This window comes from Sarcophilus harrisii, chromosome 2, assembly GCF_902635505.1.
Source record: "Sarcophilus harrisii chromosome 2, mSarHar1.11, whole genome shotgun sequence".
Lineage (NCBI taxonomy): Eukaryota > Metazoa > Chordata > Mammalia > Dasyuromorphia > Dasyuridae > Sarcophilus > Sarcophilus harrisii.
In genome coordinates, this window is record NC_045427.1 from 494604951 (window position 1) to 494630009 (window position 25059).

Genomic DNA, 25059 nt, shown 5'->3' on the forward strand with positions numbered 1-25059 from the left:
TTTTCTGGGCATAGCTAGTTCAGTTCATTACTGCTCCATTAGAAATGATTTGGTTGATCTCGTTGCTGAGGATGGCCTGATCCATCAGAACTGGTCATCATCTAGTATTGTTGTTGAAGTATATAATGATCTCCTGGTCCTGCTCATTTCACTCAGCATCAGTTAGTGTAAGTCTCTCCAGGCCTTTCTGAAATTATCCTGTTGGTCATTTCTTACCGAACAGTAATATTCCATAATATTCATATACCGCAATTTATTCAGCCATTCTCCAGCTGATGGACATCCACTCAGTTTCCAGTTTCTGGCCACCTCAAACAGGGCTGCCACAAACATTCGTGCACATACAGGTCCCTTTCCCTTCTTTAGTACCTCCTTGGGGTATAAGCCCAGTAGTGTTATGCTTTTATTTCAAATCCACTTGCAATCAAATCTGGTGATGGGGAAAGGTCAATCATTTATTCTCCAAACCGGTCCTGCCCAGAGCAGTGCCTGGGAGGATTTAGGGGTTGGGAAGGGAACAGTCCCATTTTTTTTAGCCGCAGAGTCTATGAGGTTGTCTGGGGAGTCCTGGGACTTTCCCTCCCCTCTTTCCCTAACCCCCCACTCTCCAACCCATCTCCTTTTTTCCCACCATCAGCCGCCCAGCCCAGTATTAAATCGGAACCCTAATGGTCCTAATTGCAGCTTTCCCGTCACCATGGCGACCGAGAGGCGGGATAGTGTAGGCGAGGTGGGGGGGGGAAGGGGCAGAGGGAGCGTCTCTGCCGAACTACATCTCCCACAATGCTCCTGGCTCAACTGCTCCTCGGCTCCGCCTGAGGCCCAGTGACCCCAGCCCGCCCCTGGACCCGAGCTGGGACTAAGGGTGGAGCGTGGGGACCTTGGTCTCGCTCCTTTGGCTCGCAGCCGGGGACTCGGCCCCCTTCACAATCCCGCAGGCCTATCAGATCCGGCCTGCAGTCTACACCATCCCAGCCAGGAAATAATATGGCCGCTGGATCTGGGTGCAGGGCCGGAGGCGCGAGGGTGAGGCCGGGGATCGAGGCCCGGGAGGCCGGAGGGTGGGGTGATGTTTGGCTCCCGTCATGCTTCGCGAGGAAGCTCTGTCCTGCCTCCTCGGGGCCTGCGGGGCGGGTAGATCCCCGGGGGAGGTGGCGGGGGCGCGGCGCGAGAAAGAGGGTTAGACTTGGGGAGTGACTAAAATAAATCTGTTCCTCTGGAGGAGTCCATGGAGAGGGGTGGGATTGGTGCTAGGCGGGTACTCCCGGCCCCCTCGAGTTTGGTTTTCTCATCTGTAAAATGGGGTGGTTAGAACACAGAATTGTGAGAAATGGGTTTTTTGGTTCTTCAAAGCACCATATAAATGTGAATTATCGCCTGGCAGGAAGGGTTTAATTCAGACTTAGGAGAGAAATCGCTTTTTACGTTAGCTTGGGGAATAAAAGTTTCTGTAAGCGTGGGAAATGTTTCAGAAGCTGAGCCTGCGTTAAGCGGTTGAGGCTGGCGGAGGGGATGGTTGGCGGGAGCCTGATTCTGCAGCTGGTTTTGTTGGCGGGGACATCCCCACGATCACAAAGCGGGGACCACAACCCGGCTATGAAACCTGCCTCGCTGCCTCGGTTGGACCCTCCTTGCACCTCGCGGTGCCGCCTTTTTATCTCTCTCCCTAACAGATAGTGGAGGCTAAATCAGCGTCTGTGGATTGACTGGCTAGAGGCGGCATGACACACCCCTGGATTGAGGTGGAGCAAAAATTTGTCCCCAGACCCGGAATCGAGGATCGGTTGAAGGAGCTGGGCGGCACCCAGGAGAGCCGGGTCTCTTTTCGAGATAGCTACTATGACACTCGAGAGCTTACGCTTATGAAGGCCGACCACTGGCTGCGGCACCGGGAAGGGAGCGGATGGGAACTCAAGTGCCCCGCGGCGGGCGGCAACACCGGCTCGCACACCGAGTACCTGGAGCTCACGGCCGAGGCCGCCATAGCAGCGCGGTTGTGTGAGAGGCTGGCGACTGCGGGGCTGGCCGCTGAGAGCGTGTCGGAGACGCTGGCCCCGCTGGAGCTGCAGGAAGTGGCCAGTTTTGTCACGGAGCGCAGCGTCTGGAAGCTGGCGCTCTCTGGAGCCGGTGATGAAGAAGAGCCGCTTACGGTGGACCTGGACACGGCAGACTTTGGCTACGCGGTGGGCGAAGTGGAGGCCCTAGTTCGAGAAGAGGCGGAGGTGCCCAAAGCCCTGGAGAAGATCCACAGTCTCAGCTCCTTGCTTGGTGAGGGGGCACTCGACTTTGTTTCTCCTTTCCCCGTCACCAGGGTTGGACTGAGTTATTAGCAAGAAGGTGTTCTAGGACTTCCTCTGTGACAGGGTGCAGTGAGGATCCAGATTCCTGTTCTGTCTATCTAGGTGAGGCAGTTGGGGTTAAGTGACATGTCCAGGGTCACACAGCTTGTGAGTGCTAGATATCTGAGGCTGGATCCCAACTCTGGTCCTCCTGACTTCAGAGGTGGTCTCTGTCTCCCCTGTACGTCTAGTTGTCCATTCCCGATCTGTCTAAAATAGGGTTATCTAATTCTTCCTTTTCCATTTATTAGCAGCTCTGGCAGAATCTGTATTTCCTCTCATTTCTTGGAATTCTCAGTTGTCCTGAGTCTCACATTCTGTGCACGTCATTTGCATGTGTCCCCTTCCGATTGTATCCAGCCCTCTATTCTGCCCCTCTTTGACTCCCTCTTAAGTTAACCAAATTTATTAGTATCTGTTCTTCAATCCTACTTCTCCATTTCTAAATACATGACCATCATTACTATCTATCCATTTGCTGCCTTCATTCCCAGATGCTTGTTTTTTTACTCAACATTAGTTTGTCATTTCTCAAATTACATTTTAGTCATTATTGTCATTTTTTCCTAAATTACATAGACTCTTGGTACTCCATGTGACATGAGTTAGTATTTTCTTGGCAATGTCCATAATAGTAATATTTACCCTTAAACAAATGTATGTCAAATACTTATATGACAATTTCTGGGTTTGAGAATTGGCTTATTTTGTTCTACTATTTCACCCACTTCTTCCTTTATTCTTGGGGATAGTCCAGCCCTATAAGTGCCATTTATGGGTTCAGTCAAGAATGTGGATCTAGGCTATCTCCTTTACTTTGGACAAGAAAACAAGGCTCATATGAATAGAGACAGAAAATGGCCAGGCCAATGTGCTTTTTCACTCAAGTATGGTTTAGCAGAAATAGCCTCAGCTTAGAAAACTGGATCCCTTACGGAAAGAGGTGTGATGTGGTGGGAAGAATATTCCAAAGGTAGAGTTCCAGTTTTATTTCCTGTGACATCTTGGTCATATCACTTCTTTCTGGGCTTGTTACTTTTATCTGTAAAATGAAGGAAATTTGGACCAGGCAATCTCTCACATCTCTACAGCTCTGTGGATAAATTTCAAATCCAAAAATTCTGTGGTCAAACTAGTTTGGGAAATGCTGGGCGGTATTATCACTTGTTTTGTCTTTATAACTGAAAGGAAGATCTGGACATGTTATATCTGTGATAAAGATTTAGAGTCCCTCTTTATCCCCCTTGGTAAGAGGATTGATAAAAAGGCATTAAGAGCCTCTATTATGTCAGAATACCTTTTGCCAAAGATCTCTCCTTTACTTTCTTATTTAACTTATGCTGTGTTTTTCTACACAAAGATTTCTGTTCATCTCTAGGGGGTAACAAGCTATATATAGCCTATTGTGTCCTATCCCAGTCTAGAGAGGATACTCAGTAGTCCATTCCATGCATTTAAACAGATATGAGCCATATGTGCAACTATGGGAAATACAAAGAAACACATATAGCCTCTGTTCTCAGTTTGTGTCTAATAGTACTAGAAGTCTCCCTTGCTTTACGTAGTATAAGCTGTTCCAGGCCGGTGTGGAATTATGAATAACCCTGCCTATAGCTATAGCTCTACCTTTCTAGTGGGTTATCCTTCTTCATTCTTGGGTTTACATCTGTGTATATTTGTGGCCCTGCCTCATTACCAAGCCAATGAGCTCTGGCCTTCTCTAGAAGGGCTTTAATCTTTATCAGAGGACAGAAGCAATAACTGAAATGAGCCAGTTGCTATAAGGCCTTTTCTATCACCCATTGGATAAGCAGAAAGAATATATTTATTATTTACCTTCACATATTTTTGTCTGTCTCTGGCAATTGGGGCAAGAACTGCAGTCCAGAATAGCCTGTCTTGACCTGCCTTTCAAAGATGAAGGAGGGGGAAGCCCCAGGAGTTGAGAGGGACTATTCTATGTATGTCACGGAATACTTATAAGGCAAGGGAGGTAGGAGCTTGAGGTTAGAGCTCAGGGGCTTATGCTAGCTAGAAAATAGCTTCAGGGCTTGCTGTGTGGCTCAGGAAATGGAACAGGGTGAGAATTATTTGATTTCTCATGCTTTCTTATAGGAAAAGTAAAGAGGACCTTGCTTAACCTTTTTCTACCCTTTTGCTTATAGGTGTGTCACAACAGGAGCAAACACCTGGCAAACTGATTGTATACCTGAAGCGCTTTAGGCCTCAGGATTACCAGCGCCTGCTAGAAGTGGCCACAGAGAAAAATGATGAACAACAAGGGTCTGCAGCCATAGAGAATTAAATAGCTACGACATGGGATGAGTAGGTGTCATTTGTTTGGGGGCTGGGGAGTGGGGAAAGAAAGGGTTAGTGAGGCCCATCCTTCAATTCCCCACCCTTCCTCTTGTTCTCTCCCTTTCAATCCTTCTGCCATCTCTACTTCCTTTGCTTTCTCTTACCTACCCCACTGCCTCCTCCCTGCTCACCTCCTTTCCTTCATCCGTCAGATGCAATCTGTGGGCTGCCCCTCTCCCCCAGCTGCTAAGCAGCCTCCATTGATTTCCGCTCGTGTTTATAGGATTTCCACTTAGCCGTGATCAGTAGTTAAGCACAGGAAAATCCCTCGCCGGCCCCCCCTTGGTCGATGCCATTGATTCTGCCAGCGGCTCCTAACCGCCTTACAGCTGAGTTAGAGATGAGGGCAAGCAGTAGGGATTTCCCTGACTGGGGTAGATGGGAGTGTTGATGAAGAGAAAAGAGATGGGAGCATCTGCCAGAAAAACCAATATTCTGATTTCACCGATAGTTGTGTCCTCCTTTGACCCATGACGGTAAATTGGGTCTTGTGTGAGTTTTTGAGGTAAATTTCTGTCCTGTAGTTTGGGACAAAGAAAGATTTCTGTTTTTGGACTGTTCCCAAGGCTCAGGGGTAGAAACTTTGTTCTTGTGAGGCTCCATTCTTTGCTGTTGTTTTTGAGGGCATTGTCCCCAGAACAGACCTAGACATGGCTTTTTTCTCCCAAGTTTATTGTAATCCTTCATGGCCAAGGGGGAGATCTGAGCCCCCATAACCCAATCTGTGTCTGCAATAGGGAATCATGGAAGCAGATTGCCACCTACTGGTAGCCCTAGGGAAGAGTGACTTCAAGCCCCACCTGCTCCTAGGTGGTCTAGGGCCTTTCTGGAGAGGCTGGGACTTCCTGCTCAAGGCTAAGGAAGCACATCTGTCTCATCATTGCCATGTGTCTGGGGGGAAGTCCTTCACCTCAAAGATCTCTTGTACTGACTGTCCAAAGTGGTTGTATGTGAGTTTCAGTCTCATCCGCAAAGGGGCCTAGGAAGGAGAAAACAAAGGGACAGTGATTGACTCTTTTTGCTCCTCCAATTCTCCATGGCTTCCCTTAACCATAAGGATTCCTGGTTCTCACCTTGTTAGGATTGAGGACTCTGAGGACCTGTGTGATGGGAGGGCCTCCCTGAGCTGGAACTGTGTCTCCACTGGGTATCTGCAGCTGCAGTTGGAAACTCTGGCCAAGGGATTGGGAGGAAAGCAAAGTAAGGTAGACCTTTCAGTTTCAGCAGGCCCTTGTTCATGCAATTGTACCTGTCTCCCCATGTACCATTTTCCACCCAAGTCTGCACCTTTCCCTTTTCCTTTAAGCTCTTAATTCTCCCACTAAAACCTCGTCTAGTATTATTAACCTTGGGCACGGCGGCCTGACACACAAAATGGGTGACATCACTCTTGGAGGTGTTGCTTGCAGTTGCAGTAATCAGAAGCAGGGCAGGTATCTCAGGGGGACGAACAAAAGACAGATTTATCTGTAGTCCTTCTCGGTCAAACACCTTTAGACCTGGGATGGGTGCTAAAGTCGGGTTATAGAGAAGAGCTCAGCTTTAGGAGTCTGGAATGGTCATGCAAAGTAGAGAAATAGAAGAGAATGAGGGAGAGAAAATTCTGCAAGCTCCAGATAAACTCTGCTATACAGCTGTGTGGGACTACATACCTCTATAGCACTCCCCTTGTGCCAATAACTTACCTAGGGAAGGAGTAGTGGAAGGAAGATCCAGCAGGTGTAATAAGGAGCCTCCTGGTGTTAGATCCAAAGCGGGAGGTGGCTGGGCATCCCCACTGGCACCATTCAGGAGATCCAAGAGGTCTAAAAGGTTTGCAGTCTGGGGAGACCAAAGAAAAAGATCAGTATGAGGTAGGGGAAGTAGAATTACATTCTCCTGGCTCTAGTATTTTTGATCTCCTCACCGGGGTCTTAGTGGGAGACTGGCTCTCTCTGTTTGGATTCCAAGGCTCTTCTTTGCCTTCTCCTGCCTCATCATCTTGGGGTCCACCATGTTCCACAAGAGGCATCTTCTCCAAGATTGCTGGTCTGAAGGGAACACAACCCAAGCATTCTGGCTCCCAGGTCTGTCCCCGACTAACACCTTCCTTTTGGACTAATGGTACATAATGGGGACCAGTTTAGAGAAAAGCTAGTTCAGTGAAAAACAGTCATGACTGTGAGAAAAACAATGAGCGCTTGTTTTACAGTGGGTATATCAGTGTTGTCTTTGCATTCAAAGAACTGTTGTCTGGAAGGGCCAAGAACTATCACTCAAAATTTGTGTGTGTGGGGGGGGAGGACAATGGAAGTATTGGGAAGGACTTTCTGGGTGCATCACTAAAAGAATGCTGGGGAGCATGGCAGGGGGAACTCTGGGGACAGATTGTTGTACCTCATATGGTCATACTTCCGGAACAAAGCATTGTATTCCACAGCCCTCTGTTGTAGCTCTATATCCAAGCAACTTCCATAGATGGATACTATTTGTCGGATGCGGCTGGAGCATATGATGGGCCATGTGGAGAAGAGAGAAGGTAGTAGTGGCTAGAAGTCTAATCATCACCCACCCATCAGCCCCAGAAGTGAGAGGGGAGGGGAAAAGACTGTCTGAGGGAGTCTTAAAATTCTATGCCAATTGGGGCAGCTAGGTGGGGCAGTGGTTAGAGCACCAGCCCTGAAGTCAGGAGGATCTGAGTTCAAATCTGGCCTCAGACACGTAACACTTCCTAGCTGTGTGACCCTGGGCAAGTCACTTAACCCCATTTGTCCTAGGGGGAAAAAAATTCTATGCCAATCAACTTCAAGAAAGGAGGCAGGAAGAAAGGCAGGGCCTAGTGGAACCCCAGAAGAATGCTAGAGGTGCCTTTCTCACTTGTTGTCTCCTTGGATCCTGGTGCTGAGCTTCATAAGGGCAGTGAGGGCATAACCCCGGGTAGCCGGCAAGGATAAGTGGGATTGCAACACCTTCTCTAGCAGTGTTAGCACTTCTTCTTCCTGAACCTAAAAGAGGAGAGAAGAGGTTGCTGAAGGGATGACTCCAGTTTTGTACCCCAGTGGGCAACTTCTCCCTTCCATTAACTCTTTGTTTAGCCTCACCTGCAGGGGTTCAGCCTCCTCACAGCTTCCAGACAGCAAAAGATCCCCATATTCCCCAATACACCAGGCAGCTACTTGTACCAGAGGTTGCTGCGTGAAGAGAGGACAAAACCAAGTCACCACATGGGCTCCTCTCTCGCCTGATCCTCAGCCCTGGGCCCCATGTTTGGGGAAACCGGGAAAGTGAAAGAAGGGCCTTAGAGCAAATGGTAATTAGGGGCTTTAGGGCTGGCACACTGGAGTGGCAGCCTTTTCCCCTGAACTCCCAGTGGCCTCTAGTGGTCAAGAGGGAGAGCTGCAATATCTAAATGAATAGAGAGCTTTGGGACATAGGGAAGGTAGGGGGGCCTGGCCACTTGCAAAGGTAAATGCAGCTTTTTATTTTGAGGGGAAAAGTCAATGACTCAGCCATTCTACTGAGATGGACAAGGATGAAGTTGATGGAGGGGGTTAGCAGAAGTGTGATGGAAAGGGCAGTGAATTAGAATCCAAAGACTTGAGTTCAAATCATGAGCTCTGGGGAAAATCACTTTATCTCTGGTCTTCCCTTTCCTTATCTGCAAAATGAGGACTAAATGATCTCTAAGGCTCCTCCCATCAAGTTTTACATTCTGCTATTTGAGGAGAGAAAGATATCTAGGGAGTCCGTTGGGCCTTGCCATCTGCATCCTATCAAACTCTGAGCCTTACAAGCTAGCTTGCTGACACCTCTGCTATATGTGCTATGTCTTCCTATTAGAAGCTGAGCGCCTTCAGAGCTGGGACTGCCTGGATTTTCTCTTTGTATTTGCAGTGTGTGAAAAGCATTTAATAAAGGCTTTTTCATTCATTTCTTTATTCACTCACCCGCTGAGGGTATGAATAGAAAAATGGGGCAAGGGAATACATTCTTAATGAATGAACCAAGGAAATGACTGGATAGTCTTAGGGAAAGGGGTAGAGTGAGAAAAGGGGTTACCTGGGAAATGTCTGCAGCTAGGGCATTGTACAGCTGACAAACAGAGTAAGCATGAAGTTCCTCTGCCCCTCCAATCAATTGAGTTAAGTTGGCCACTGCATCATCTCGCACGTGAGCACCTGCCTGCAGAGGGAGACAAGTCAGTGAGTTAGCCTAATATCTAACTTTTTCCTTCAGGATTACCTCCTTCCCCCAACCCTTCACCAGCCCTCCAGCCCACTGTTCTTACTGTGGTCAGCACTTGCATTATAGTATCTATATGCCAGCGCTTTGTTGGGGCAAACCTAGGGAGTAAAAAATAGAACATGGTTATTCTCTACATTTCCTACCCAAGGGGAGGAGTAATGGAGGGACCACTCTGCATCTCCCATGACCTGAGCACTTCTCACCTCTCTGCAGCCAGCAGGATGCCGGATGCACAATCTGCCCGAAGATCTGCAGGGCAGGACTCCAGGAAACCTTGTAGCTCCTGGGTCATGGACCGAATATTAGAACTATTCACAAGAGCCAAGCTCAATTCTAGTGCCCGCCTAGCAAAATAAACAGAGAATATTAAAACAAACAAATCAAGGTCCCCAAACTCTGGTTTCTGTTACTAATTCCTTATGTCCAGTTCCCTCTTCTAGCCTCATCCTAGTCACCCCAGATGAATGTTCTACTCTGCCTAATCCTCCTTCCCGGAGCGCTACTCACCGACTAAGGGAGGCATCAGGGTCCTTCAGACACTCCACCACAGTGGGCCGATGCCTCTGTACAGCGCTGTGATCTGACTGTACCAGTTGAAGCAGAGAGGTCAAGGCCACATACCTGGTGGTAAGGGAGTAGCAAGGGATAACCATCATACTTTCCTGGAACTGACTCCAGTCAATCACTTCCATAGACACCCTCCCCAAACCAGTCTCCTTGGGACAGGAGCCAATGTGAGGGTAGGTACTAATGGGCAGCCTGATTCTGAAGGGAGGCTAGATGGGTAGAGGACCAGGCACCAGTTAGACAGCCTGAGACGATCAGGTGCTTATTACCTGATATTCTTGTCACTGTTGAGCAGGAAGCGGCCAAGGATGTTCACAGCAAGAACCTGGTGTAAAGGGGAGTGAGGGAGAGAGTGTTGCTACCACATGGGATTCATAGCATGGGGGAACTGGAGAGTGCCGGTAGGTGAAGATGAACACCACTTGGGACCAGAAAAAGGCCAACAGGCATGACAGTAATAAAAGGGGAGTCCCACACAGTACCCGCAGGCCAGAGGCAGAAGGGATGTCCACAATGGTGAGCACTGTCTCATATAAGACTGCATTGCCAGCATTCCGACTTGTGTCTGTGTTGGTGGCCACCTGAATGGGTGAATTTGAAGTCAGCACCATCCCTAACTCAGGTTTCCACCTACCCTATCTCTCACCAAACTTACCTGGGCCAGCATGTCATTCATGGCCTCACTGCTTTCTTCATGGTTTCGGCCTAAGATCCGAAGTAGTCTCAATATCTTAACCTTGGGGTGAAGGAATCAAAATAAAAAGGCATAGAATTTAAAGGATTAAGCAAAAGTTAGTATTAAGGAGAACAACGAGATAAATGGTCACCCTCTCCTTCAAGGGTTAGAAGGACTGGGGAAAAACAAAATGGGACTTGTCACCCTTTTCCCTTTAAAATAAACCTAATCTACTTTTAGGATCCTAGAATGGCTTGTCATAAATAGAGGCTGCTGTGAGCCTAACCTCCCTGTGTTCCTAATGCCCACAACATGACCAGAACCCCACTCTTTCAGAGTAGTCATTAACTGGTTCTCCAGATACAATAGGAACAGGGGAGAGAGGTTATGATGCCAGGGTCTGGTTCCCACCTGAAGGAAAGGGTCGCTGATCCCAGCCACGCTATGCTCTGCTGAATATCCTGACATCACCAGGATCCGAAGGATCTGTACCAGCTGGGGTACTACCTGGGGATGAGAAAAGAATTTCATATAGGGGCATGAGAATCCTGCATCTCCCTATTCAAACCCTTTTACTATCACTACTTTGTACTCTTCTCCCTTGTGAGGCTCCTGACTCGTGACCCACCTGTCGGAAATGTGGGAGGGCAGCAGGGCTTCGTTCACATAGTTCTGTGATCAATGTGATTGTTCCTATCAGGATACCTGGTTTCAAGGAGAGAAAGCAAGGAAGGAAATTAAGTCAAATGGAGTCAGAGGAAAGCCAATTTTAAATCCATCTGCTAACTTGTTTTACTTGGGGGATAATGACCCTCACCTTTCACTTCTGTACCCTGGACCATGTCATACAAATTGCTCTATGACCCATATCCAAAGTTGAAAAAGGAGACAGAACAGTGTAGGAAGGGAGAGTGGCAGTTCAGATGATCCTATTAACACTGAGATGAAGGGAACTCCCTGAGGGAGGGAGTTCTTACCATGGTGTCGTTCACGCAGCAGCTGGGTACAGGGAGGGAGAAAGATGTCGGAGAGCTCTGGGACCTTCCGGATCATGTGCACTGCAGCCAGCACTGCCTGGGGTGTGGGGGAGGGAAGAAGCCATTATAAGTGCACAGCAATATCCAGCCCAGATTTGGGAGCAGAAAGGAATAAAAAGAGCTCTAAGGGAAAATTTCTTGAAGGTAAATGCACGAGTTCCTTCCATCCCTACTTACCTTCTTTCTGATGTAAGGACTGGGCCTCAACAGCAGCCTTTCTACTTCATTGGCCAGATCTCGGCACATCTCTGCTGAGCCCATGGTGCTTAGGGTACACAGTGCCAACCCCTGCACTGGTTGGGTCCCTTGGCTCAGGTCACTGAAGGGTCACCAAGATTGGGGAATGTCCTAGTTATTTAGTTCTTCCCTCCCAGATCAGGAAGCACTTTTGTTAGATGTTTCCCATCGGGTCCACCTCCCCGGCTAGATTGAGAAGCCTCCAGATTCCCCCAATATATTTTGTTTTCCCCAACCCCCTCACTTTTTAATGCTGTTGGTTATGAGTAGGTGGGCATCCTGTCTCTCATCCAGCAGCAACATTGCCCCCAGGTAGCCCACCCTTTTGTCTGTGAATCGGGGTGATGCAATCAGCTTCAGGCACTCCATCTATAGGGGGGAGGAAAGGATGCAAACCAGAAGGAAGAATGAGAAGAACCAAAGATATTGAAACCTCTGTACCTTCCTTCCTATCATTAAAATTAACCCTCTATGGGTGACTGTTCAATGTGGGAGAAGTAGAATAGTGCCAAAATGGGACAGGAAGTGGAAATGTGCCCTTACTTTTAATATGAGTTTCACTAGCTATGAATCTTAGGTTCCAGTATCAAGGCCTGGAAAGGCCTTATCCTGGGATGGATAAGACATATGAAAGACATTTTATTGATGTGTGTTTACATATGTGAAAGGAGGAGGTTCTTGGGATCTACAGAGGAGATATTGTGGGGATCTTATTCACATGCTCGATTTTAGTTCAATTAATGAAATAAAATAGGCAATCCAAGGGATGGGTTTTAGCTGAAATAACCTATTCCTCTTAAGGATGTGAGTCGGCTGTGAATAAAAAAGAGATTCCTGGGAAATCTTGGGATTTGGCAGCAGGAGACAGCTGGAGTTGAGTACTCCAAAGTACTGAGAATTTTGGAGGGGGATTTAAAATTTTTTCTTTCCACAAATGGCTTTTTTTTTTTTTTTTAACCGAAATGGCTGAAAGATGAGCAAGAAATAGGATTCTGAAGGTAAGGTAAACTGATTTCATTTTTACTGATATAGGTGGTAGGCTGTTAAATCAATGGTTCCAGTTGTAAGTATGTTAGGATCACAGTTTCATATAATTAGTTTAGTAACGACTTTCATGTGAAAGATACATTGGGGTTGCTGGTCTTAGCCTACTGCCATGGATTGACAGTAAGGGAGATGAGGCTGCAATGGGCACGCTTCGGATGGAGGGCAGAGACTGTGTGTAGGGGGATCCTGGAAAATCTTAGGGTCTGGGCAGCAGGGGACAGACTGAGGGTCACCAGCTTGCAATGGCTATGCTTCTGGGGGGGGGGCTGTGTGTGTGGGGGGCGCTCCTCGAGGGATCGCCAGGAAGGATGAGCTTTGCTCGGCACAGCAGGGAGAACCTGGGAGAGGTGGAAGGGGAAGACAGCTCCTGCCTGAGCGCCGTGCCCCGGCTGAATACCTGTCCAAAGTGGGCGGGGTAGCCCAGCATGTGGACGTAGAGGAGTTTGGCAAGCTGGCGGTGGCGCTGGGGGGCGTCGCCCTCGCGGAAGGCGGCCCGGATGTGGGCACACTCCTTCTGGATGACCTCCCGCTCCTGGGCCTGAGTCTTGGCCCCGCGGATCTCCTGGATCAACTCCGGCAGCTTCAGGGACGGCAGCACCATCCTGGCAGGGCGGGGTAGGGCTGCGGGTCCGCAGGCGCTCAACAAGGGCGGGCGGGCCTCGAGACAGGGACCTCTTTAGCCCCGCCCGCGCCCCGCCCGCCGGGCTCCCCCGTCGCCCACCACCCACAAGGCCGGAATCCTGCCCACCCCCCTCTACCTGCGGGTTTCTGGCTCCGCCCCTCTTGCAGGCTTTCCTCACCGCGCATGCGCCCTTCCTCGTCTCGCTTTCTTCTGTAGGCCTGCGCATCCCTTGAGCCCCACCCTTCTCCCTATGCCCCAAGTACGCGTGTGTGGAGCCTCGCCCCATTTCTCCACCCCGCCCTGCCCCGGCCTTCTGCATCTCCGCTCCAGCCACCTGTTCTCCCCCCCCCCTTCCCACACACTCCGTGCTTCGCGGGGCCTGCAGCCCTGCAGTCCCTCCCGCCTCAGAGATGCTCGCGATCTCCCGCTCCCAGACTGGCGTGCCCGCGCGCGTGCGCGCACGCCCGAGAGCCCACCCACCTCTCCCTAGCCTGGGTCTCGGGGGCGCTCGGCTTCGGTGCGGGCTTCCTGGTCCCAGATCGGTCAGGGGCGGCTCCCGACTGGGCCTGCCCCTTCCCCGCCCCACCTCAGCCTCTCCCCGGCCCATCCCGGCCTTCAGGGTTCTGTGTCTGGGAGGCCTGGAGTCCCGATGACCCGAGTCCACCGCGGAAAAACCAAAAGCAAAGGCGAACTAGCTGTGCGGCCCCAGGCAGGTCCCTTAACCGCGACTTGTCTCGGCTTCTTCTTCTGTGAGATGGAGATAACAGCCCTCATCTCCCAAGGTGGTTGTGAGGGTCAAATGAGATAGTATTTGTAAAGCTCTTTGCAAATCTTGACGAGTTATAGAAATTATAAATTTATATAAACAAAAAAGCGCAAATAGTATCAGCAGGACCCATCCCCCAGTCATATTTCATGCATTTGGCTCTGAAGTGAGCAGATGGAACAGAGGGAAAACTCAATGATCGTGATGGAGCAAGGGCAGCCTTTAGAGCTGGGAGTCACCAGCTTACCCCCCCCCCCCGCCATTTGTGGGTTCAATCCCTCACCCCCAATTTTCTCTCCATAAGACCTTACTCTTAGAGCATGAAAACTGACCAAGGGTAGAGCAAAGAAGTCTTGGGGTCAAAAGATCTGAATCTCTCACACCTCAAAGGATATGACTGCCCCCCCTTTTTAAAACTTTTTTATTAATATATTTTTTGTTAAATTTATTTTTTTTTTTCCTGCAAGACTTGGTGTGAGCCGAGATGTTTGACTTCGATCCCAAATCCCACAAAGTAGAAATTTGAAGTAAAGTCTTAAGAGGGAAGTGGGCCAGGTAGAAAATAGGCTGGCCAGGAAAAAAAAGAAGAGGGGCATGGGGGGCATTCCCAAGCATGGACATTCTTTGGGGAATGGGGATAATGAGCAGCTTGCCTCTCTGCCTCATGCAGGGGCAGGGAGAGGCCTTCAGCCATGAAGGACAGATCCTGGGCATCTCACACCCACCCCCTGGCTAAGGGCCCTGTCATCTGGGGAAATGGCCAATAACAGGGATTGCTCAACTTCAAACCTGGTGTTCCCCACCCTTCTTTCTCTGGGACTTTCAACTTCTACCTTTCACCCTGCTTCCTGTGCATGAGGGTTCTTCTTCTTTTTCAAGGGATTTTGACCCCAGAGAGATAGGTCCCCATTTTGATCCTCAGAGAGGAGGAAACCTGATGTGGTAGATAGTAAGAGTGACGTTGGGCAAGTCACTGAAGCACTCAGTGTTCTAGGCAACTCTCCAAGACCATAAGTTGCAGAGAAGGTGCCAGCCTGCTTTGGTAGAGGGAATTTACTCATTCGGGAGTTCCCTAAACCAATAAAATCATAGGTCTAATAGGAATTAGACTTTGATCCTAAATTCCCCTAATTCCTCTAATTCCTATCCTTATTTTGGTACCTAACTCTATCCTCAGCCCTTAACTGAGATTCCTGGGACTGGCTGCCTTTTGAGTCCCCCATATTCTATCTAGTTCTATCACCCAGAAGTCCTTCCCACCTCACTTCCTTCCCCACCCCCAATGGTAATGGAGCACTGACAGAGGTTCTCCTAACTCCATACAGTAGGAATGCCTCACTTGGCCCTTCCAGAACATTATCAAGGCCACAAACAAGTCTAGACCATGTATAGATGGTGATGGTGGTGGAAAATTATGGGGGTGGAGGTGGAAAGGGTATGTGAAGGTTTGGGAGGAGGGGGATGGATTTTCAGGTGTTTTTGTTCTGCCAATTGTCCACCACCCCTGGGGCTGGGGTAGAGGTAAGAATTAGAGGCACCCTGCTCTCCCCTTCAGATCTCTACCTGAAGGAAGGACAAAGTTAGGCAGAAACCAAGTTCAGTGCCTAGAAATTTGATAACTTGCCATAGGGTAAGAGATGCCTCCAATATACTCCATCTCTATTCATTAGTCCTGCTTGTCTCCATAGGAACATCATTTCCTTGAGGGGATATTGGTTACCCACTTCTGGGACTGGAAGAATCCTAAAAATGTCCAAGCAGGTTGTCTGGGATGGAGAGGCAGAAACCTAGGGGGTGACTTCATAGCAGCATCACTGGTGCCCCACTCCTGCAGTCAGTCACCCCTTTTCCAGGTCCCCTCTCCACCTTGCTGGTAGGAGAGGGCTCATATACCTCAATATTGTGCCCTCCTTTACCCTCAGTGCTCACCCCATCTCTTCCCTATTGAAGTTTTGATCCCTAGGAAAGTTAGGAGGGTGTGAGTGGTGATGGTCTGACTTAGATTTGTATTTCTCAGAGTGTAACTCTGAGAGAGAAGAGCCCTTCATATGTAAACAATCTAGAGAAAGAGAGAAAAAAGATACATAAAGTCAGAATAAGGGAGAAGAGAGAGAAAGTAAGAGAAAGAAGAGGGAGCAGAAAGTAATAAATGGGAACAGAAAAGGAAAGGTAGAGAAAAGAAGATAAAAGATGGAAGAGAGAGAAAAGGCAGGTCCAAAGGGAAGAGGACACGGGAACCAGAGCCATAGTCTAGGGAGAGACCTCAAGTGAGGAGCTGGGAGAACAGGAATGCCAGGCTCAGATCCAGTAGTGCCACAGCTCCTACCACCAAGGGGTTAGCAGCTCCCTGAAAAAAGAAAAGGGAAAGAGTGTCATATTCACATACTTATCTATCCCATTGGAGACTGAGTCATTTAGCAAGATGGGACCTGGTCTGAGGAGGGCAAAGCTTCAAGTGCCAAAGTCCCTTTGGTTCCAAGAAAGGCCAGAATTAACCACTAACTCTAGGTTCTGCACAATATCTTGTCTCTCTTTGCCAGCTCACACTCCTCTTCTCCAGCATCCCTGTATCTGTGTACCCCAGTAGTCCTTATTTCTCACTTGGCTGCACTACTCTGGACATTTTTGACTTCTCCACCATGCCCCAGAACTCTCATTGTTGGATAACCTCATCGTCCTGAGGGATCTTGGTCTTTCTCCTCCTCAGTTGGAGGATGGAGCCAAACTCCAAACCTCTGTTTAAGGATCTCTCCTTTTTCACCTAGCAGCACTACTTTGGGCCTTCTCTGGCTGACTTATTCCACCATGCCTCAAAGTTGGCTATCTTCTCCCTCCACCCCATTTTTAAATTTCCTTTTATGCTTTATCTCTCCCCATTATACCATAAACTCTTTGAGGGTAAGGATTGTCTTTTTCTTTTTCTGTTTGTATCATCACTGCTTAGCCCAGTGCCTGGCACATAGCAGATGTTTAATAAATGTTTACTGACTATTGAGTGTCCCCAACTTTTTACCAGGTCTTAGTAGGGTCAGGCCAATGTGGCAGGTAGTAGAGGATGTGGTTTCTAGGAGGTTGAAAATAACTGGAGTCCTGGGAAAAACCCTTCCCTTCCTTCTCTCCTGCTGCTTTCTGGGAAGGAGGAGGAACCATGGCAGGGAAGGAAGTTTCTAATTATTATTTCTGGTCAACAAATTGGAAGGTATATTGGGAGGCATGAGAAGAAACAGAAGATGGATGAAGAGTCTGAAAAACTCTTGCTGAGAACTTCATTGTGTCAACTTGGGCAAGTCATTTGACATCCCTCTCCCTCCACTTTCAAAGAACATAAATTTAGCTCTGGAAAAGACCTTAGAGATCCTTTCTATATAGCAAAGCTTTTTTCAAATGAAGATACTAAAAAATTGGGGGATTAAAAAATGGTAAGAAATCAAGAAGCTAAGGTTAACTCTAGGTCTCCAAAGTCAGGAGAAGAAAGACTAGATATGAGATATGAGACTCAAAGGGAAGAATAGGAAGGTTTGGGGTGGAGTAGAGGCTGAAGGTATGGAGTAAAGAGAATAACTTACCCGTTGGGCAGGCTCTTCGGTGGCACCAGGTTCCTCTGGTGCCTCTGTCGGGTTCTCTGCCTCCAGAGTCCTTCCAGATGTGCCCCTCAGTATGGGGGTGACAGTGGGCTCAAGCCCTGGGTCTAGGGGAGGTTCTGAGTGGGGCAAGGACTCCTCATCCTCTCCTTCTTCTTCTCGAAGACTTCCAGAACTGTCACTGGACCCCCCAAGGAGGGGAGAGCCATTGCAAACCCCTAGCCCCTGCACCCCAGCCTCATCCTCAGCCTCATAGCCAGCTAGCTCCTCTCCAGGTCCACTTGGGCCTCCCCACTCCTCTGGCCAAGATTTGGGGCCAGAGAGGTGGCCTCCATCATCCCTACAGGGCAAAGGACTACGGTGGGTGGGGTGTCTCCAGGTTTGGCAAGGGGAGACAGGACTGCTGGGAGGCTCTGGTGTGCCCTCAGAAGGGGTCAGTCCATTCTCATAAACTCCAGGGCTGTCACAGTCAGGCAGTTCTGTATCAGTGCCTTCAGAGTCCTGCCTGGGTCTTCGGCCTGGGACAAAGGAGATGATGAATGAGGTCACAAATCTATGCTGAGGAGGTAGGTAGAGGAAGTTATAGCCTTTGGTTCCTAGGCTTAACCCCATAATCTTTCAAATGAGATTTGTAAAGCCTTTAGCATAGTCTCGGATACATAGTAGGCACTATATAAATTCCCTTCCCTTTTCTTGAGTTCTCTAAATTTTCCTGACATCATCTACTGGATTCCTTGGTCCTACCTCAAATAAATTTAACCTTATTTTCAAATGGTCCTTATTTCACCTTATCCCCCAAACCTGTTGATTCTATCTCATATGATCCTCTCTCTCTTTTCCTGACCCTGATTCTCATTCCATTGACTGACCTCATTTAAGACTCTTAAAATAGTCACCCCCTGATTTTCTTCCAGGGATTCTTATGTCTCTTTTCCTCTCTTTTCTCTTTAGCTGTCCCCCTCCATTGAAACCTTACCCCTTGTTTCTCTGGGTTGTCAAGGCCATGATAGAGCTTTAGGACACACCACCACCACCACCATCCCAGAGCCCTTCCCATCTCACCTGGTGCATCCAACATGGGCTGCAGGTCCTGGGCCATCAGTTTGGCCATTCGAGCTGCCTCTACAGCTTTTTCTGCTGTGTTACTTGCTGCCACTGCCTTCAAGAGAGCATCTGCGGCCCTGCCAGGACCAGGGACAGGGTATTTAGTGGGTCTACCTAATACTGCACAGCTCTCAAATGACTCTCCTACCTCATGACCCAATTTCATACGGTGAGTCCTGAGTGGTGACACTCAGTTTACAGCACATCCTCCCACCATTGTCCTATTCCTAGTCCACTCCAAGTAATTATTCAATCACTAATCAATTTGCCATGATCCTTCTCTCTGTTAGAGGAGATTCTCTGCCTTCCACTTGCAGTGCAAAACTTACTTTGATCTTCTTATACCTGACCTCTGATATAGTTGTTAGTACACTTTATTGTTGTCACACTTCTCTCTCAATTCCTTTTTCTAGTAACACTTTATTATCTCCAGCCTCTTGGACTAATCCTTGTTCCTCAAAGGATTCCTCTTTTTCTGTTAGTCCATCCCTCTACAGCCTTCCTCTCATTATGAAATCCCTCCATATATTAGCACATCCTTCTCAAAAAATCACTGTTCTGTGCTGGGGAACCGTTTCTTCTGCTATCATCACCCGACCTCACCTCTCCCCCCCCAGCTATTATCACCCTTTTTCAAATGGTGTCATCACACCCCTTCTCTATTATCACACCCCCTCTGTGCTTTCCACAACTACCTTTCTCTCTTCGATCATCATGCTTTTCCCTACGCATCACACAGTTTTCCTCTACAGAACATTGTGAAGATTTTTAGAAGCAAGTGTGTCCTTTCCGTGCCGTTTTGTTCACTGCCTACACCCCACCCCCACATTGTCCATACGGCACAAATTCACTATTTCTTCTCACCATCTCTTCACTAGTACATGATAGTTACAAGTTCCTCTCTTTGGTTTAGTCTCTTTTCTATTACCATACCAGTCTCTCTTTCTTGTATCACATCCCTTCCTAGTTCCAAAAACCATGCTTTTCCAGCATTCTGGAATTCATGTCACATACAGGTTAAAATCTTTATTATTCTACCAAACCGTCTCTTTTTACTGTATCCCCTTGTTGTTTTTTTGTTCTCTATGAGCTCTGCTGTCATTTCCCTTCCTGGGTACGCACCATCTTATAGCAATTCTCTCTCATGTGTTTTCTTACAGCCTTTTTCTGTTACATATCTTTTCTCTATATTCCCCACCCCTCCTCATTTTCATGTGCATCCCCTCCCCCATGCTCTGTTATCACAGCATTGCCATTGGTTATTCTGCTTGTAAGCTGATCTTTGGTGGCTTATGAGATTTGGGTGTGTAGTCTTGATGGTAGAGTCCTGGGCATCAGGCTCTTAACCTGAGTGTTCAGGCCTAGGCTTCTAGGGCTACCTGGGAGAAACTCTACGGCTAAGGTTCCCTTGTTTCCATGGAATCCAAGAGCCAATCAGAGCTGCCAGTCCTGTTGCTGGGGAGACCAGCCAGCCTCTTCCCACTGCCTTGCTGGCCATATACAAAAACACAGAACAGTTGTTCCTGAACCATTCAATCCCCCTATTCAACCTCGGGCCTTCTCTACAATTGGTAAGGAGCCAATGCTCAAGATATTGACTCTATGTTAGCAGAGAGCTCCTAGTATAAACACAGGTACATAATGACAAATACAGAAAAACTTGTACATTCTCATAGGGATGTGTACATATATTATTTATCTTTATATCTACACCAATATTCTTATTCATATATTATGCAATACACACTCTATTCAGTGTGTCCTATGAAAAAGAAAATCTAATATACAAAGTTCAAAACATTTGAATCAGAAAACATTAAGGAGTTATATTCTTGAAAATTCTTAAATTCCAAAAAGGATTTTTCACTTTCTAATAGGATTTTTCATATGTCTTTTTAAACAGCAAGATCTCTTGGAAGGCTGAAAACATGATTTGATTTATAAGAAGTCATTTTGCACATAAGTTTTCAGGGACCTCATCTAAAGGCTAAAGGGAGGTACAGGGGATAATGTTGGGCCACACCTTTACAGATGAGTATGCCAGCTTTGATTTTAAGGGCAGGTCTGAAATGATGTCAGATTTATCAAGCTAGAATGTGATTAGAAATGGAAATCACTAACTAAGCTCTGGGCCAATCCTTCTTTAGGCCCATGCTGCTTCGAGTCTCAGAGGCTGTTTTGAGGGAAGAGAAGAAAGAACTTGGACTATTTCAACAATCTATGGCATTGAATATGTCAACAATCTGACATTTCTGAATCTGTTACAACATACTTGTGTGTATGTATATATATATATATATATATATGTATGTTCACATATATGCATATACACAGATACACATAATTCTATGTGTATCAGATATACACCCTCCCACACACACACATGCACCCATCCCCGCTAACGCACCCACACTTGAAGACTCAAACTCAAACAAAAATCACAGGATTATAGGATCATAGGCTGTGAAATTAGAGAAATTTCGTCTTACAAATCATATAATTCAACCTCCTCATTTCATAGATGAGGAAACTGGCCTAGGGGGATGAGGCTCAGGTTCATGTAGTTGGAATTTGAATCTGGGTCCTCTGCTATATATAAATATAGATGCACACACACACGAATTACTCAGCTTAAATCAGTTTTCCTCTCACTCCTTTTTGTCACAACTGCACCTTTTTTCCCTCCTCCTAATCTTGCCTGTTCCTTTCTCTGCCCACCCCTCCAGCCCCCTCTCCCCCTCAAGTGTCTCTGTGTTGGTTGCGGCTCCTGGGCGTCCGTGGCCTGGTTCCGCCCCCTCCTCTAAGGTGGCTCTCCAGTTTGGGGCCCTACCTGGCAGCGGCAATCTCCTGGCGCTGGCGGGCTACGCTCACTGCCCGATGGGCACCTTCTACGGCTCGGTCCACCTTTTCCTTGACCTTGCCCCTCCTCAGGGCCAGGGGGAGGAGGCTGCGGACCCGCCCGCCTCGAACCAACCGGTTGCGTTTATACTTGCCCTCCTCCCGAGAGCCGTCAGGGCGGGTGGTCCGGCCGTAGCCGTGCCTGCGGTTGCCCAGCCACTCGCCCTCGTAGCGCAGCCCATTGGAACGCTGGCTCACTCCATAGCCACTGCGCCGATCAGCCCTCCACTCGCCGGCGTACACCTCGGTGGCGGAGCCTTCAATGAGGGCCGGAGGGCCCGGGGCTGGAGGCTCGCCGGCCTCGGAGCCTGGGGGCCCTGTGCTGCCCACCTCGCTGCTCACCTCGCTCCTCAGGGAGCCCCGCTTGCTGCCCAGGGAGCTCCTGCGCCCGCCGGCCCGGAGCCCGCTCAGCAGCAGCGAGCGGCGGAAGAAGCCCCCCGTTCCTGGAGTTCGTTTTCTGGAGGAGGCTGCGTCTGGGTCGCCGGGGCCTGCCAGCACAAACCCCCCCCTGGAGCCGGAGGCCGGGCTGCCGCCCTCATCGCCAGCAAGGGGCAGGGGTATGGGGGGCGTGGGGGGGTCGCTGTGGCCCGAGTCCAGGGAGGTGCGGCGCGGCGATCTCAGCAGCGCTGCCTGCTGGAAGGGCACGCTCTGGCGAACCCCGTAGCCGTGGCGCTTGCCGGCTTGCCACTGGCCCTGGTAGGTCCCTGAGGAGAGGACAGAGGAGAGTGAGCGGGGGGCGCTGCCCGGCCGCGCCCCTTCTCTCCCCGGGGCCCCAGCGCCCAGGACCGGGGAGGCGGCGGGGGAGCGGGTCAGGGCGGGGACAGCCGCCTGGCAGGGCTGGCTGCGGGGGAAGGCCCGCCGGGACCCCCTGGGGGCGGGGCGGGGGGAGACCCCCGGACAGACGGCGCGCCCGGCCGGGCGGGAGGCGGGCTCTCGCGGACCACGGAGGTGCGAGGTGGAGGCGGGAGGGGAGCGGGCCAGGCATGCGGGGGAGGCGGGGGGGCCCAGCTCGCGCCCTGGCACCTCCGTCCGAGTAGGTCTCGGTGCCGTAGCCGTCCTGGAACCCGTCCTTCCAGAGCCCCGCGTAGCGCAGTCCCGAGGCGCTCTCCCACACGCCGGCGGGCCCCTTCAGCCCGCCCATCCACTCGCCGCGGTAGGTCCAGCGGCTCTTCTGCTCCACGCCCAGCCCGTGGCGCTTTCCCTGCTGCCAGTGGCCCCGGTAGCTGTGCCCCCCGGGCCCGGCGAAGACGCCCAGGGACTCGAAGCCGTGCGCCCAGCACCCGCTGTACTCTCCCTGGGCCCCGGGCCCCGTGCACACGCCGTAGCCATGTGCTCGCCCGGCCTCCCAGCCCCCCACGTAGCAGCCGCCATCGTCAAAGTCGAACTTGCCCCCGGGGGACATGCATGTAGTTGGCGCGGCCTCAGCCCCCCGCGGCTCAGCGCATCCCGGAGGGCCAGGGGCCTGGCCGAGGGCGTGGGGCCTGGATGTGCCGGGCGGGCCCGGGGTCAGACGGGGGCCGGCCGCGAGCGCCCCGGCACGGGCAGGCGGGGGTGGGCCCTCATCCCGAGCGGCTGCCAGGAGAAACAGAGAGGGAGAGAGAGAGCGGGTGAGCGCCGCTCCGCCCCTCCCCTGCCCAGCCTGCCGGCAGCGCGGCGAAGCCAAGGGACGTCCCCGCGGGCGCGCTCCTCCTCGCCGAGAGCTCCCCCCGCCCCAGGGACCCCCGCCCCGCGCCGCCCCTCGGCGCCTCCCAGAACTTCTCACCCCCTCGCGCAGCTTTAGCGAGAAAATTTTCATCTCCAGCCTTAAAGGGGTGGGCGAGGACGGCCGCTTGGAGAAGAGGCTGGGGAGCTCCCAGAAGCCACGCTCCGCCCCTCCCCAATTGCTGCTAGCGCCCCATCGCTCTTTGGGGTCGCTCTGAAGCCGGCCCGGGGGGGGGGCGGCGCGGCTGGGGGAGGGTGCCGTCAACTGGCCGAGACGGGCGGGGGGCTGGGGGCGGCGCTGCGGGGGAAAGGCACGGGGTGGAGACAGGCAGGGAGGGGGGCCAGTTCTACTCACCATGTGGACTGGGGCGCAGACTGCCCCCCGGGCGCGGCGTCCATGGCAGGAGACCCCTGCCCCCGCCCCGCCCCAGCCGGCCCCCTCCCCCTCTCTTCCGGAGAGGCTCCCCTAGCCCAGAGCAGCGGGACCGGCTCCCCTCTCTCCCCAGCCACAGAGGAGCAGGCTGGCGGGGGGGCGGGGCGGGGGCAGGGGCTGGGGGGAGATGGAAATTGTGTAGGGAAAGAACTGCCTCTGATGGAGACTGGAATCAGAACTGGGCGGGAAGAGGGAGGGGGCAGCCGTAAGGGGGGGTATTATTTTTAGTTGTTTTTTTTCCTTCTTATGGCTGGGGGAGGATAAAAAATCAAAATTCCGATCCCATCCCAGCACAAATCAATGTTTGCTCCGTCGCAGCATCACGGGGAAGGCAGGGCCAGGGCCGGGCAGATTTAAAGGGGCAGGGAAAGGAGAGGAGAGGGTTGGGGATCGTATGAGGTGCAGGGAAGAGGGAAGCCTGTGGTGGGAGGGAGGGAAGGAGGAGGCAGAGACAGAAAGAGACAGACCCGCACCGATGCCACCAGTGAGTGGGAGGGGGCAAGGGAAGGAGAGGCAGGAGGTGCCAGGCCGGAGAGCCACCCGGGGAGAGGGCTGTGGGACCAGGCAGAGAGGAGGGGAGGGGGGGGGAAGCTGAGAAGAAGATGGGGAAGCGGGAGAGAGACAGAAACCAGCGGGGGCTGGGAGGAGCAGGCAAGGGAGAAATGCAAAGGAGATGTAAGGAACAGGAGCTAACAGAGGAAAGGGAGGCCAGGATTGAGCTGGGGAGGGATAGAGGGAGAAATGAAGGAACAAATACAGAGACGGAAGACTTGGCGCGGGGCTGGGGAGAGAAACAATGCAGGGCGGGAAGAGAGAAGCAGAGACCAAATTTCAGAGAGACGGGGCTGAATTGGGAGTGGTTGGGTACCAGGGGTTTATTTTGCCTTTCAGCTCTCCAGAACGCAGACTGGAGGGAGGGAGGAGAAAAATTTTAGCTCTTTGAGCCCTCTGCAAAACCCATCAAGGAAGCTTTCATGGATGCGTGGGGCTCCTCAGTGCATCTGTATTATTCCTCCTGAGGAGGGATAAAAGGAGATCCCTTAGGCCCAGGTAGGCAGAAGTCCTGACCACCTTGGGCTACTCTCCTCTCTCCCCTTTTCTGAGGAAGTCCAAACCTGAGCTTTCACGGCTACATAGAATCTTGCCTTCTCTAGGATTAGCTGCTACATCCTCTGGAGGTGGGCTGGGCTGGGGCCCAGAAGAGGTGTCAGGAGGGGAAAGAGTTTGTGGATTATCATGGAGATACTATCTTTATCTGGAACCACTTCTTTTTCCTCCTGACTCCTTTTTCTCTGGTCCTCTCCCCCACAAAACAAAACAGAGAAAAAAAAAACCCTAGACAAATGCATACTCTCTGTACCAGATAACAGAAAGGCAGGGACAAATCAGATCCTGAGATGCAGACCAGGCTGCACATCGCCGCCCCATGCTTCTCCTCTTCTCACCCACATACCAGAAGCCCCCCGCCC

The 25059-nt window shown here is 50.6% G+C and overlaps 3 protein-coding genes across 7 annotated transcripts; 1 reads left to right on the plus strand and 2 right to left on the minus strand.

Moving 5' to 3' along the window:
• The first annotated feature begins 747 nt into the window (after positions 1–747).
• Positions 748–6141, plus strand: THTPA (thiamine triphosphatase). Of its 2 annotated transcripts, XM_031955071.1 has the most exons (4): positions 748–1026; positions 1674–2268; positions 4505–4664; positions 5779–6141. In XM_031955071.1, the coding sequence occupies exons 2-3, from the start codon at positions 1722–1724 to the stop codon at positions 4642–4644; spliced, it is 687 nt and encodes a 228-aa protein (XP_031810931.1). In that variant the 5' UTR covers positions 748–1026; positions 1674–1721; the 3' UTR covers positions 4645–4664; positions 5779–6141. The 2 variants fall into 2 exon arrangements, with proteins under 2 accessions (XP_031810931.1, XP_023355163.1); XM_023499395.2 differs by lacking the exon at positions 5779–6141 and having other exon boundaries at positions 4505–4947.
• Positions 5260–13694, minus strand: AP1G2 (adaptor related protein complex 1 subunit gamma 2). 3 transcript variants are annotated; one of them, XM_031955066.1, is made up of 22 exons: positions 13588–13694; positions 12883–13087; positions 11683–11807; positions 11379–11520; positions 11142–11238; positions 10793–10869; positions 10576–10671; positions 10144–10224; positions 9971–10069; positions 9758–9813; positions 9429–9542; positions 9125–9265; positions 8965–9019; positions 8736–8858; positions 7778–7867; positions 7554–7681; positions 7074–7178; positions 6604–6727; positions 6383–6518; positions 6045–6208; positions 5771–5869; positions 5260–5676 (listed from the first exon to the last, which is right to left on the minus strand). In XM_031955066.1, exons 2-22 carry the CDS (start codon positions 13084–13086, stop codon positions 5575–5577), a joined length of 2358 nt encoding a protein of 785 aa, XP_031810926.1. In that variant the 5' UTR covers position 13087; positions 13588–13694; the 3' UTR covers positions 5260–5574. The 3 variants fall into 3 exon arrangements, with proteins under 3 accessions (XP_031810926.1, XP_031810927.1, XP_031810928.1); XM_031955067.1 differs by lacking the exon at positions 13588–13694 and adding an exon at positions 13244–13412; XM_031955068.1 differs by lacking the exons at positions 5260–5676; positions 5771–5869; positions 13588–13694 and having other exon boundaries at positions 6183–6247; positions 12883–13230.
• Positions 13695–15880: 2186 nt separating this feature from the next.
• JPH4 (junctophilin 4) lies at positions 15881–24035 on the minus strand. 2 transcript variants are annotated; one of them, XM_031955069.1, is made up of 6 exons: positions 23513–24035; positions 22480–23028; positions 21389–22160; positions 18517–18635; positions 17440–17972; positions 15881–16220 (listed from the first exon to the last, which is right to left on the minus strand). In XM_031955069.1, exons 2-6 carry the CDS (start codon positions 22856–22858, stop codon positions 16137–16139), a joined length of 1887 nt encoding a protein of 628 aa, XP_031810929.1. In that variant the 5' UTR covers positions 22859–23028; positions 23513–24035; the 3' UTR covers positions 15881–16136. The 2 variants fall into 2 exon arrangements, with proteins under 2 accessions (XP_031810929.1, XP_031810930.1); XM_031955070.1 differs by lacking the exon at positions 23513–24035 and adding an exon at positions 23219–23434.
• Between the last annotated feature and the right edge of the window lie 1024 nt (positions 24036–25059).